General features: G+C 40.0%; 1 protein-coding gene across 1 annotated transcript in view; it reads right to left on the bottom strand.

Moving 5' to 3' along the window:
• Positions 1-13,740, bottom strand: part of trappc9 (trafficking protein particle complex subunit 9) — a 170,755-nt gene extending 157,015 nt beyond the window's left edge. Inside the window, exons 1-8 of the mRNA XM_063900068.1 lie at positions 13,674-13,740; positions 12,019-12,614; positions 10,047-10,192; positions 9,843-9,968; positions 8,666-8,692; positions 6,287-6,415; positions 4,560-4,678; positions 2,103-2,319 (exon numbers count right to left, since the gene is read on the bottom strand). Coding sequence (XP_063756138.1) covers positions 2,103-2,319; positions 4,560-4,678; positions 6,287-6,415; positions 8,666-8,692; positions 9,843-9,968; positions 10,047-10,192; positions 12,019-12,602 — 1,348 coding nt within the window. The 5' untranslated portion in view covers positions 12,603-12,614; positions 13,674-13,740. The remainder of the gene's footprint in view (positions 1-2,102; positions 2,320-4,559; positions 4,679-6,286; positions 6,416-8,665; positions 8,693-9,842; positions 9,969-10,046; positions 10,193-12,018; positions 12,615-13,673) is intronic.
• Positions 13,741-14,547: the final 807 nt, after the last annotated feature.

The raw sequence follows: 14,547 nt of genomic DNA, 5'->3' as shown, positions 1-14,547 counted from the left end.
AGTCATATATAAAAAGAAGGCTAGGTTATGTCCTCATAATGTCATAACGTACATCATTACAAGAGAACTAACTTAAAATGTGTGTACCTGCAGAACAGTGGAGACAAGAAAGGGGCCTCTGCATGAGAAACACAGTGTGTGGGTCGAGGTGGAGAATGGGCTGTGCGCCACTTAAAAAGCCATTTGCTCCGCAGTATCTCAGGGCCTTGTGGGAATGCACCATTGACGCCCATTGTTTTCCCCACTTGAACTTGCCTCACCAGCTTATTGCTTGATAAACTCCCACCTGATGCCTGCTGCCAAAACACTCCCAACCATCATTCTCCGCTTTCCCCATCAACGCTGCGGGGAATCAGAGTGGAAACCCCGGCCTCAGAGGGGATTGGATGTTACAGCTGATACATCAGGGTGGATTATTAATGTTACAGCGCTTTAACTTCTCTAGAATCTCGCGCTTCCTTTTCATACACCCACGTACAATCGATTATATTGTTGTACAATGAATTAGAAGATAAAAAGGTCTAATATCGACTTAGGAACTGGCAAAAAACATCTGAATATAGCAACAAATATCGGGGGAAATATACAAGTAAATAATGAATTTGATGCCAACTACATATTTCCACTTCCAACCACATCTGGCACTCATTTGCCCCTTATGCTTTATGAATCATGTCATGTGGGATTGACAATATGTGAAGTGTTATCAAATCAAATGTAATTATTTCTTGACTTTTTATTGATGATTAATTCCTGAGAGGAAGGGACCATTTCTTTTAGGGGTTATCCATGTTCTAAGCCTAATCTAAATGATCTTCTCTCCTGTATCTGTATTTCTTTTTTAAAGAAAACTGTAATAGAAAATGGTTCCTTGAATGGAGTGCAGAGGAATCAATCAAAGCGTTAAGTATCTCTCAAACAGAGAAACACCAAGAGCGGGAAATATCTACATATTTACCACAACATTTTTACCGGTTCCATTTCATAAATGACTTTAAAATTGCACATCAAAAAAACACTTTCAAAGTCAAGTGCAAACATTTGACCTCCAACAATCTGCAGGGTGTTTCCATTCACAGTTTATAAAAAGGACCACATTAAGAAAAGTCCTGTCAGTATCCCTTGAATAACTTGAAATATGGATAACCTTGAGTTTCTCTCAGCTATCTTTGCCGACGCTCTCCATCGAGTGGCTGCTATACTAGTGAGGGTCAACAGTCTGCAGAGGCGAGAGGCTTATCACGGGAGGACCTTACCGAAGAGTGCATAAAAGCCGGGGTCACATCTCAGCCGAGACTCTCCTGAAGCCAAGTGGCAGCTTGAATGCAGAAGGGGAGAGCAAAGCTTGGGGAGGAATGAAGCGATTCACTTCTTAGATACCTATTAAATATGTCTCTGCACTGCTGCCCCTCACGCACTATGGATCATGCACGAGGCTTTCAGTATCGGAAAAAGATAGAATCAGTGAGACTAATTGCTTTTTATTGATATGAAACCAGCACTACATGACCCGTGTCACACCTATAGGGACATATGATGCTTTTTAGGGGTGTTCCCTTTCCTGTAGTGCGTTATATAGGTTTTCATGCATGTAAACGGTCTGCAAAGGCTAAAATCCCCATGTTCCCCCCACAAGGAGGTGTTCTCCCCCTGCCTGAAATGCCTCCATTTGTTTACTTCCGTAACAGTGACTAAAGACGACATACTACTTGTGCTTCTATTTGCTAGCGCTTCAACACATTGCACGTGATAGGCTAAGGGGCGGGACATCTCTATGCTTTGTAACTACGAAATGTCTTCCATTGAAAGTAGTGAACTTGTTCTGAGGGAGAATCCACAACAAATGATATAGTTGGTGTCATATTTGGGTTAAAACACTGCCTATTTAAATGAGTAAATGAGTTGTAAATATCAGAACACTCTTCTACTACAAGTATAGAACATTTCATCCCAACGAAAAACCCTCTGCAAGCATTAACCTGCCCTAGTCTAGGCCAAAAGACCACAATCCATGATGAAGGTCATGTTTTAGTAGCAGTGCTGAAATGGACTGATCTGCAGATTTTCCCATAATAAGGTTACTACATATCCAATTGTTTTACCTTTGCTGAAGTCTTTGGGGTCTAATGACAGGCTGTATCCGGGCAGAGTCTCCAGCAGCAGTTTGTAGCAGGCCCTCCAGCCAGGCTCCGAGATGCTGGGGGCCACACACTGCATGGCCGCCACGCGCTTGAAGAAGGCCGACTTGCGATGGAAGCCGATGAGTTCGTAGAGCTCGGACAGGATGCTGTAGCGCTGGATCTTCTCCTCCTCTGTCAGCTGCAGGGATGGAGGCAACATGAACATCCTGCCTCCACTCAGAAAAAGGTTTTATGGCACTTTGAGCTTCAGTGTGGGAAATGATTTCAGTGTATTGATTTTGTGTCGAAGGGGGGGAGGTTTCTCGATGCTCACAATAAGTAGGAATATAAGCAGGATCTACAATAACTTTGAAAATGCATATTACTTAAGTTTTCATCCGCTGAGAACAGTGATTAACAAAAGCTCTCATGTCTTTTGCATATTCATAGATCGTGGATTTTTAAACGAGGGGGAATGATTGGATGTATTTTTGAGGATGTCAGACGCTGATTATTATTATTCAGAGCAGAGTGTTTTTATTCATCTTCAAACATATCTGGGGGTGATCTTTAATCATCCAAACATAATCATTTGTTGAGACATCCTGCTAAGTACATGGAGGATAATTAAGAATTTGTTCACTAGATTGAGCTAAAATTACCATGGCACAGCTGAAAAATAAACTGGCATCAGTGGCTCTTACTGCGTTTATGCACGCACCATCGTTCACCGCAGCAATTTCTTGGTTATGTGTAAACCTACTTTGCAATAAACCTGTTGCTTGTTGCTAATAGTCAGATATCCTGCAGTCTTTGTCAGGCTTGGGGAGTCACACATGACAAGTAATGGGATTACATGATCAGGATACCATAGGTTTTAACTGCTCCCTTACAGTTACATTTCTGGGGGGATGACTAGCAGGATTACAATGTCACTAAAAAGAGTATATAGTGTTTGTTGTAAAAGGATCAGCTGTTCCCTCTCCTCGGACAGCTGTTCTGATCTGTAGGCTAATACTTTAAGTGTGAACGGTCTGAATCTGTTTTATGAGATCTTACAATATTTTTAGATTTCGCCCCAAAATTTCAAAACATTCTAATGATTTTTTCCAATTTTCAACTTTTCCTCAAATGTCTTACTCTTTCTACAAATGTCAACTTTTTTTAAATTCTAAATTTGTTTTCCAAACAAAGCAAACTTTCTCAAAACTTCCATATTTTCGAAAAAATTCAGAGTGGATCAGCTGTTCTCTCTCCTCTGTCAGCTGTTCTGATCTGAAGGCTAATACTTTATATAATCTATACATCTGCTGTCTGAATCTGCTTTGAGATCTCAATTTAGTTTTACATTTCATTACATTTTTATCTTTTTTTTCCAGATTTTAACTTTTTATTCTCAAAATTCTGACTTTTTACAAATTTCGACTTATTTAAAAATTCTCACTTAATTTTCAAAATATTTACCATCTCCAACTTTCTGATTTATTCTCAGAATTCTCAATTTTTTCCAAATAAAAGCAAACTTTTTTTCTCAAATTTTGACTTTTTTCCAAAACTCAGTTTTTTCAAAAAACTCTCGACTACTTTCAAAATTCTGAGTGGATCAGCTGTTCTCTCTACTCTGTCAGCTGTCTGTTCTGTAGGCTAATACTTTAAGTGAGAATCGATACGCCTACAGCCTGAATCTGCTTTATGGTTTTCACTTTCTTTGGTTCATTTGTTTGTAATTCAGTAGGTGAACCTACATGTTCATAAAATAGTGTGTGAGCTTAACTGTGTGTGTGTAAAACTGAGAGGGAGCAGCTCAGATTTTATTTCTGCTTTTTAACACTGTAGTATCATGTGTTTCAGTGTTAGCCTACAGCCTGAATATGCTTAATGAAAGGCAGGTTTTCCTATCAATAAAATCACTTTTGAAGCTGAACATCTTGGTTTCTTCTTTCTAAGGTGACATTGTTCTCTTAATTAAAAACATCTTATCAATATTTCATTGACATTGCGTTTGATATTGAGGTCAGAAAGTAATCAGGTTAGATTACTTTAATATTAAGATACAGGGATTAGGTTATTGATAACATGTATGATCCCAAAGTGTGGAACAGCCTCCCATTGGACCTTAGAACAGAAAACTCCCTTGGAATCCTTAAACGTAAATTAAAGACCTATCTATTTCATTTGGGGTCATTTTAGTAGTAACACTGTTTTGGGATCCAACTCCTTGGCTCTTGCTCTGTAAAGCAGCTGCATCTTGCATTAAAAGGTGCTATACAAGTAAAGATTATTGTTAATTACATGTAACTACGGTAGTAATTGTAACAGAATACATTTCTAAAGTAACCCTCCCAACCCTAGTTATTGTGATTCAACGGTATATATGCAGCTCATATTATTCGTCCAGTGTTTATGTCAATGTATTTTTTCCCCGGTCCCATAGCGTACCTGTCCCAGGTTGATGTAGACGGCGTTCTGCAGGAACTCGGAGGCCTCCCTCGCCCTCTTCTGAATGGCGAGCACCCGGACGGCCTTCACGCAGGCCTCCAGCTCGATCACGCCGCGTTCTTGTACTGCGGGAGAGATAAGGTTAATGAAAACAGCCAAAAGAGTGTCGCCTTGACTCCTGCCCTCCACCTCACAATCAGGGGGGAATGTTTTTTCATTAACATATGACCAGCCTCATCAGTCACTGCAGATTTGGGGGGGGGGGGTGGGGGGGGGGGGGGGGGGGGGGGGGGGGTGACAGAGCGAGATAACCTGCATCCTGTTGCTTGTTTTTCCAGGGATTTAAACCTCTGTTTCGCTGGAAACCTAAGCTGCTGCTGCTCAGCGTGTAAATGTGTGCGTTCTTTTATCTCGTCGCCCCCCAACTTCTCTCCCGCTTCCACTCCTCAGTGTCGGCCTATTAAAATTCAATTAATATCTGAATGGCTATGTGTTGAGATGTAATTTAATTCTGAATGAACTAGTTACAGGTAAAAGGGCTGAGGGAGGTCAGTACGAAAAGGCAATTATAATAATGAAGATAAAGCGTGGGGTTGCTTCTGAATAGTTTAGCGGCATAATGAGTCTGTTCAGCTTCCCCTTAAGCATCAGCAATACTTTAATACTGTTCTTTGTGACTTTGTACAGTAGTCAAAGGAGAGTACAGATGTATTATGCCAGCAACACATGCATAATTCAAACGGTTTTGTCTGTCAAATAGTGCTTTTACTGACTAAAATGCTGCCAATTTCCAGAGACAACACAACCCTCATGAGCATTTCAAAGTCCCCACATAAGAATAAACAGCCGCTGTCAGCATGTACTGTACAGAGACAGTGTTGTTACTGCATCAAATCTAAGCAAACACTGCCCCCTGGTGACGTGGAGGGGTATTACATGTGGCTACATCAGGACAAAGCTCCGGCCCTGGGGTGACAGAGCCTTTCGCTGCAGCCTCCCCTCCCCCTCTGGAACTCCCTTCCCAGTCGCATCCGAAAGGTTAACACTCTGGTATCCTTCAAAAAAAATCTCTCAAAACTCACTTATTCACTCTAGCTTTCAATCTATCATCGACTCCCCTCCCCCCCATTCGACTCCGCATTTAGGACTTTTGTTGTTTTTATATATTTTTCTGTTGATTCGGTTTTGGTTTCATGTAAAGCGTCTTTGAGCATTAGGAAAAGTGCTATATAAATCCTATGAATTATTATTATTATTATTATCTCTGATAACAAGGGTGTTTTTGTATCAAAGCAACCTGAACGCAAACCCTATCATGAATAGCGTGAGCATTTATATAAATACTGGAGCGAGATGGAAGATTTGAAATGCTCCAAGTTTATTTGTCTTAAAATTCAACTAAAAAAATAATAATAAATAAAATATTCAAAATAAAAAATGATAACAATACATTAAAATAACAAAAACCTATAAAGCACACTTGAGGAAAAGCATAAAAAGGCCTAGTGAAATACTAAGGTGGATGCACACACCTGTATTAACTAACAGCTCCATAAAAAATAAATGTATGCAACCACAAAACCAACATTTTTCAGGTGATGGCTTTAACTCAAAACCTAAATTAAAGCTTCAAATGTAAAAAATGTAGGCCGTAATACCTTGGCTTCATTTGATTTATCCAGATATTATCAGTGAGTATGTATAATCAAAGTAGTGTAGTGTTTTGCTCATTACCTTCCCATAGTAGGAGATCGCCTCCTTGTATTTCTCGATGATGTCCTCAGGGCTCAGGCAGTTCTTGGCCCGGCCGATCTCAGTGCTGGTGTCGGCACTGATGCCGTTGGCTGTGAGGGCTCCTGCGCTCAGAAAGAAAAGGAGAAAGTATACGATAAGTTCAGAATAAAAGTTTGGGTCTGTTCCACCACAAAAGGAAAGGAAGCAAGGAAGGAGGGGAAACTTAAATCCACCACTTACTCGCTAAAGGTACCGTCACATGGCATGCTTATAATACACTGAGAGGCCTCTTTATTGTGTACACCTGTGCAATTAAATGCAACAACCACCATAAAAAAGTATTATGTTCTGTTGTTACATTGGCATTGCCCTGAATTTGTTTACTACACACATATTCTTGAGGTTGGAGTTCTCAGTGGTGTTGTACTGGACTGCATTATATTCAGGAGGCAGGTCATCACATCAAAAACACCTCTTAATATAATGTGATCCAGTTTATAACCACTACTCACTAGGATCTCAATGATTAATGCTTTATGAGCTTTATTGTTTCTTGTATTAGATGGCACTAACTTGTACAGGTATAGATAATAAATTGGCCAATGATTGTCTGGATACATCAACGAAGGTACAGATGTTTTTCACAGGACTAGGATTGTAGATTCAGATCTTGTTGAGCTAATTAGACAATCTACATAGACAAAATTAACATTTAGACATACAATAAATCATAAACAACTCAGCAACTGGATTGGGATGTTAAAGGTCCCCTATTATGCAAAACGCACTTCTTGCTGTCTTTTATACATAAATGTGTCCCCTGGTGTGTAAGGAGACTCACAGTGTCAGAGAATACAACCCTCTCTCTTTCCCTCCTTACCCACATCTCTAAAAACGTGGGTACAAACGAGCTTGTTCCAGATTTGCTGCGGTTATGACGTCATATCAGAAATGTGGGCTGGCTTTACATTGAACTCCTTGCAACGTCCCAAGTATCAACCCCCATATACAGTCGCGAGCTGAATCCCCTCCGCAGCACCTCTGTGTCTCTGTGCAGGATGTCTGCAGCAGGGACTTACAGCTGTTGTTAATATAATTCATATGCTGTCTCTGTTCTAGCGGTAAACACTGAGAAGTGTTTCAGAAATAATGCTGGATGTGGTTTGGAACATAACGTGGGGTTTAATCACGGCAGCGTTTAGCCGAGTTTCTCCGTTAGAAACTTCTCTCTTCAGACAGAGAGGTCATGACGCTCCAAAGGGGCGTGGCTAGCTTCAGCTCCAAAGGGGCGTGGTCAGCTTCAGCTCAGCTCAAATTTAAAGCGACCGTCACAGAATCAGCACTTCGAAAACGGGGCTGAAACTGGAGGGATAGCGGACATGCTAAAATCAATGATCGGTTTGGTATTTTGAGCAAAACACGTCAGAGACATGATTTTTTTTATATATTTGAGACCTATAACATATGCCATAAAAGAGCATAATAGGAGAACTTGAACATAACTGAACAAATACAAATAAATATAACAGATAATGTTGAATAAAAGTGTTTCAAAATGTGTTTAATACCGCTCTGATGCCACCTAGAGATCCCCTTGCAAATGAAATCTTAAACATACTTACCCAAATAACCCTTACAGAGGTAATATGAGGAGTACTGTAAGTCTCTGATATGTGATTGTGAGTTAAACTCGCACCCGATTTGTTTTTTTTCAAAAGCAATTATAACGCGCATCTCTTCCAAATTCCAATTAAAGAAAGAACACTTGATTGCATCACCTAGCAACAGGGATGGGTCCATAGCAACACTGTTGTGCTGTCAATATGACAACGTGTGAATAATGACATGCAGCTCATTGTGCACCAATTTGCAACAACAACAACAACAACAAACACTCAAAGAAACAATGTGATGTTATAGAATAGAAATAAAGTGACTTATTTTTCATAGGATTTAAAAATGAGAGGTTAAATAATAGTGATTCAAAGGGTTTAAGGCGCTAGGATTTAACATTTTAAAGAGTTACAAATTTTTCTGTAATAATCCGAAGTAAGTCAAAATGAAATAAGGAATAAAAGCGACTTAAAGTGAGCATTTATAAAAGGTCTTCAATCGTGTAATACTGAAAACTGGCTGTGAGAAAGAGCAGGTATATTAGGGAAACCGAAAAAAAAAAAGCAACGGTAAACCAACACAGGAGAACACTACCTGCCACAGGAGAGGGGGGGAAAACAATCATCAACATTCAGAGTAAACAAATAAAACCATAGCAGTCAGGGAGCTGATGATGGGGGATGAGAAATGGAATCACATGTGAGTGCAAGCAGACAGGCAGATGTTTCTACAGGAGCTATGAGGGTTAGATACTGTACCTGGGTCAATGAGAACCTCCTGAGCCCCTACAGACAGAGAGAGAAATGCAGATTCACTCCATGACGCAAGGCGCAGTTAGCAGGGTTAGTCCCAACAACCTGCTCACAGGCTGCTGCTCATCACCTCTAAAATACACTTACAGTGATAAGATCAACTCATGCAGCTGACTCCATCCAGAGCAATTAAAGCTATTAATGGAGGTAAACCCTATAAAATATATGCCCTACATAAGCAAAAAAAAACCAATTTTTTATCCATTTATTCTTATTGCTCATCATTCCCTATGTTCACCTTTTCAACAGGCAGAAAGTACATTGACTAGTTTGAAAAACGAGGCAAGGGAAATGTTCTATATCTATAATATGTATTGTGGTAACAGCTGATACTCGGGAGAGCAAAATGAAAGTCTAATACGCAAAAACAAATGTAGAAATACAATTACAGCCCGTCATTAAACGGGAATAGGGGGTTCAAAACCAATCTTGAATGGTCCCTCTTGCTCTTTCTATGTGAAATAGAATGCCTTTTTATTTAGGAAATACATTGCAAAACATGGTCTCACATCTCTATATGAACGTATGGTAGATTGGTGGCTAAAACAAGCCTAGTTTACTCGTTCGGCTAACGTTGAGTGAAGCTAACGTACTGCAGGCTGCATCGGTTGAGCAAAGCGAGTAGCATAAAGCCATAAAAAAAAAAGCAAGATGACCGACATGAACCAGGCCATCACGACACGTTTTCTAATGTGTAAACTATGCATGAAACACTAGAAGAATAAGTAAATCATGAGGTGCAATCACTGCTTGTATTCTAACTTGCTCTTCTGATTGTGTGGTTGTTAATCACAAGGCAGTGTTAATAACACCATGTTAATAGCATGTTAATTACAAAAGTAGAGACAGATTTCATGATGTTTAGTTTGAATTAAATTAGTCATCATCAGTGTGAGTGAGAGAAGCTTCAGGTCTCAGTTCAGGAAGCTGCTGGTTTCTTGAAGGACGCAAGCGGGCTGAGCAAAGCTTGGCGGTGTTTGAGTAGCCAATCAGCATTGACACTTCATTACAACTCAGACAGCAAAGTCCTCATGTCACTATTATTATTACTATCATTATTATAATAATAATAAGCCTGCAGACCACTGGTTCATCCTGCGTGGTCACAGAGGGCCGTGCTCACCTGGTCGGTGGCGTTTCCCGCTGTCTGCCAGCTGAGAGATGCTCGGCTTGCGTCCCCCAGTCTTCCCCGCCGTGCCTCCTGGGTAGTGGAATATGACCGAGGCTGAACACAAGCCCTCAAGTGCAGCTACAAGGGGACAGAAAGAAGAAGTTAGACTAAAGCCAAGTAGCCTTTCAGTGATGACCTGGCATTCTGCAGACTTACCCCCCAGCCACAGGAAGTCATTGACCCCCCTGAGCAGCTCCACAGACATGTGGTAGTGGACCAGGGCGTCCTGCAGCATTCCCGCCTGCAGACACAGGTCCCCGACGTGCTTCCTCATCCGGCCCTGGCATCGCTTCTTATAATGCCTGAGAGACGGCAGCAGGAACGGGGAGAAAACAGAGAGGCGCTTTTCAGTTTTTGTCTCCTGTTTCAATTTCAACAGGGCCCCAGGAGAGGAGGTTCTAGAGAATCTTATCAGTCAGCTACAGGGGGGATGTCAAGGTGGGAGAGCAAAAGCAAAAAGGGAGCAACAAAACAAGGAGTGAGCCGACCTACGAGCGACTCTCTACTGCTGCACAATAACACAGGGAGTCAGGAAGGACGGCTTCACCAGGATAAGAGGGACATGTAACTGCTGTGAGGAGAAAAGATGGGCCCCTTTGAGCAGGACATTTGAGATTTTCTGAAAAACTGGAAGACAGGACTCGAAATTAAGCAATGGACCAAAATCTTCTCATCTATATAAGAGTTATATGAAAGAATCTAATAGGGAATAGTTATAAAATACAAATTAAAAATGCAGTGCTGAGCTGGAAGCTAGTTTGCTCTCATGAATAAAGATCCATGGCAGTGTAGCTCCAGCCTGTTCAGCCAAACTAAATCCCAAACTGCTCTTTCTTATCCAAATGTTCTCCTGAAGCCGGGCGAGCCTCAGCAGTGATCTGAGCCAAACGGTGGCTCCAAACTATCATCTCCTCCTTTAAAATGACTCTACCAGTGGTTTTTTTTTGCAAATAAATATAACTTAATTTTAAAACAGTGTTGAAGATTTAGTTTCCCCCCCCCCCCATTTTATTTTTACTGTAAATATGGTCACTAGTTTCAGGAATTTATTTGTTTATTTCCTAATTCATAAGATTGATTGAAAAATCTGCACATAAGATTGACTTGCCTGACATGCATGTTTTGTTTAGTGTTTAAGGTAACAATATATTTAACAATAATGTCCTAAAAATGTCCAAAACATTGTCTGGAAATAACTGGCATTTTGTAACAAAGTGTAAGGAAAGTACAGATGCCATTTAATTCATGCACTTCCATTTAACTGCTTATATAACATTGATTTTAAGTCAGTGCACAGCAGTTAGAAGAATACAGACAAATGCAAACATGTGTTTACTGCATACAACGCAACATCTGTATACAGGAAATTAGGTTTATCCTTGTGAATTATTAAAAAAAAGACTATTTTCGAGGTTTAAATTGGAACTTTTCTTCAAATGATCACTTGTTTTCAGTCAAACAAAAGACTGCATTGATAGATTGATATAACTTTATGTACAACTAGTGTGCAAAACATTGTACGCAGTGCTGCAAATGAGTGGGATGTGATGAACTTTAAATCTTAGGAGCTATTGTTGCAGCTAGTCTATTTTGCAAAAAGTATTTATTTATACCATCATTATTTTACAGCTACAGGGCTTTTTTTTCCAGGTGTGTACACACAGAAACCTGTGGAGGAGAGATGAGTTTGGCTTAAGGTCAGGAGCAAAACACACAACAGCACAGAGGTGGTGCTTCCTCTCAGGGCAGAGCTGAAGCTGACGGGGTCGGGTTAACTAATGAGTCTAACATCTCACCTTTTCACACCCAACAATAAACTCACAGGACAGTATGAGAGAAAAAAAAAAGAAGAAAGTCAAATAAACCAAGGTGAACAAACGAAAAATTAACAAAGCAAAAATCAGAGGACAGATTTTTGAGAGGAGAATTTTGGAGCAGGCCAGACTGCAGGACAGAAAGTAGACACAGAAACAAATGAGCAGTAAAAACCAGCAAGTAATGCAGAATATCAGTCACCCACAAAAGGAAACATTAAATAATTTGACCCTTCCTATTAGCTTGATTTCTTAAAGAAAATCTACATTTTTACCCACAATTAAAAACGTTTGAAGCAAACATAACAACTCACCTGCTATCCGTGTCCAAACCCACAAAGTCCTTCTTCTCAAAGGGCACACAGAGCAGAGGGGTCTTGTCACCTGACTTGTCTGTGGCCCGGTCGAGCCTCTTGGACTCCAACACAATAAAAATGGACTCCACAAAGTCATCCACCCTCTTCTCCACATCGGGACAGTCTTCAAAGCTGGGGTAGAAGGCCACGTCTGTGCGCTGCTGCTCGGCGATGTCTCCCTGCAGCCCGAACACCAGCAGCCGCGAGTCGTACAGCGTGGAGCTGTACACCTCCTTCTGCCCGTGGAAACGCTCGGAAGTCTGGGGCCAGTCCTTGATCGAGCTGCATGTGGTGATGGAGATGAGGCCCACCACTTTGCGGTGCGTCTGGAAGTCCCCCCACTCGTTGTTTTCCGGCAGGTAGTGGTGGCGATAGCGGATGTAAAGGAGGCGCTGAGAGTCCCTGATGTTCACCTGGCTCACGCTGGCGATGCGTTTGTAGATCTTGAAGAATTGGTCCTCGGGGACGATACCCACCGGCTTGACCACCACTAGAACCGTCTGGTGGTCCTCGGCACACTGCATGTAGTCTGGGACGCTCATCTTTACATGTGGCTGCATGGGACAGAAAAAGAAAAACATTTCATAAAGCTGATAAGATAGCATCTGTGAATCCTACTTTTTACTTGACTTCCTATATTTTATCAGGAGAGCTAATTCCAATAAAACATCCAGGGTAAGAAAAAAGTTTCTGGAATGACATTTTATTTTGCCCATTTAAACTATATTGTGTTAACTTTAAATGAGTTTGTTTCACCATGTATGAAACGTGTATGCTTTATAGAGAGAGTGCCTGGCTTCAATTCATAGTTGAAAGAGCATCTCAAAAGACATTTCTTGCACCACCATTGAATTGGGATGGAAGAAGAAGTTTGAAGGGAAATGCATGTCAAAACTTAAGCAAAAAACAACAGCATGGAGATACTTTTACAATGAGTAGGAAGGAAGAATGAGTCTTGCATCAGCAGTAGACCATCCCATCAAACAATACAGTGAAGTGATGCTAATACAACTAACTCATTGTCAAACCACAGGATTATTACTGTTAATTAACACTAAACAGTAGCTGTGTGTTTTATCCAGTATGACGTATACTTCAAAAACCCCATAACGTTTGAATAAAAAAGAGCTGTTTGGAGAATCAGATGTAAGAGAATGAGAGAAAACTAGACCCCAGCAACTCCAAAATAGTCCAACAAACTTAAAATATCTATCTGATGCAGCATCACCTTAGCCGAAGAGCAAAGCAACACCTGCTGCTGCTGCTGCTGCCTTTGCTAACATAAACACCAAACAGTGGCTGCTAAATATGAAAGCTGACAACAATTACTAAAGTGTTCAAATGTGACAAACACTACAGACTTAAAAGCTAAACATAAGCTTTCGTGTCATTCCCGTTAAAGAGAACACGCATAAACACAGCTTTAATATCGCTTCAAAACATTGTCAGATAGCTTAGCATAGGTAGCTAACCTATGAATTAGCTGCTCATGACAATAGCACAGTAACGACAATGACAGAAATTACTAACTAAATTATACACACACCAGCTAAGTGATATTTTTCCTTATTTTTAACACCAATGCCCTAATATAAAACGTGAATATACCTTACCTCAGCAGGAACCTGTCAATATTTTACAGCTTCCTTCTTTGGACAAATGTTTTGCCCTTTTTTAAAGCTCTGCAATAACGCAATATCCGGTAGTGATTTTCACAATAAAACACATGGGATGAGATTTATTCGGTGTGAGTTTATTTCTGATTTTTCAACTTAAGATAACTAAACAATTACATGTGTGTCTGATTCACATCCATATAGATATAACACATATTTCCAAGTCACTTCATCTACATATGTTATTAATACTTATATCCACAGCTTTTATCGTGATCTCGTTTGATAGGAAAAAATGTTCATCTGGGCGTAACCTATAGCATTTCCTTTATCCAATACTATGCAATATGTATGTATGCAGGGTAACATTTATGTGACATATTCTAAGCAAAGTGGATAATATGCAACTTGGTGTTTGAGATGCCATGATGTTTTGCTTTTATTGTGAAGTCAGGATCCCGTTTCCTTTTCAATCTTTCCAGTTTGAGGATTTTCTTCTTCTTCTGCAAAATAGCAATATTCTAATATCAGCGCCACCTAATGAACCGATGAGGTACTGCACCTGGGTTTTTATACGAGGCCTTGTGCTATGATTTCCTAATTATTGATAAATGTTATGCTACTTTGAGTAAATGTATAATTTGAGAGTTTATGTTTCGCATTTAAGTTTAGATAAACATGAGGGAAAAAATCTAAATCAAGAAAAAAAAACAATAATAAATATTAATAATAATAAAAATGTTTAAAAGTTAAAGAAAAACTCTTTGGTAAAATAATTATTAATCCAAAAATTGTTAAAGGTGTGCTTTCTTAATCTGTCATTAATTGAAGAGACTCAAAATAATGACATTTGGAAGATTTACAAGCAAAA

The sequence above is a fragment of the Eleginops maclovinus genome, chromosome 13 (assembly GCF_036324505.1).
Source record: "Eleginops maclovinus isolate JMC-PN-2008 ecotype Puerto Natales chromosome 13, JC_Emac_rtc_rv5, whole genome shotgun sequence".
NCBI classification, from domain to species: Eukaryota; Metazoa; Chordata; class Actinopteri; order Perciformes; family Eleginopidae; genus Eleginops; species Eleginops maclovinus.
The sequence above is the reverse complement of the archived record's forward strand: the minus strand, read 5'-3'. Positions and strand labels throughout refer to the sequence as shown.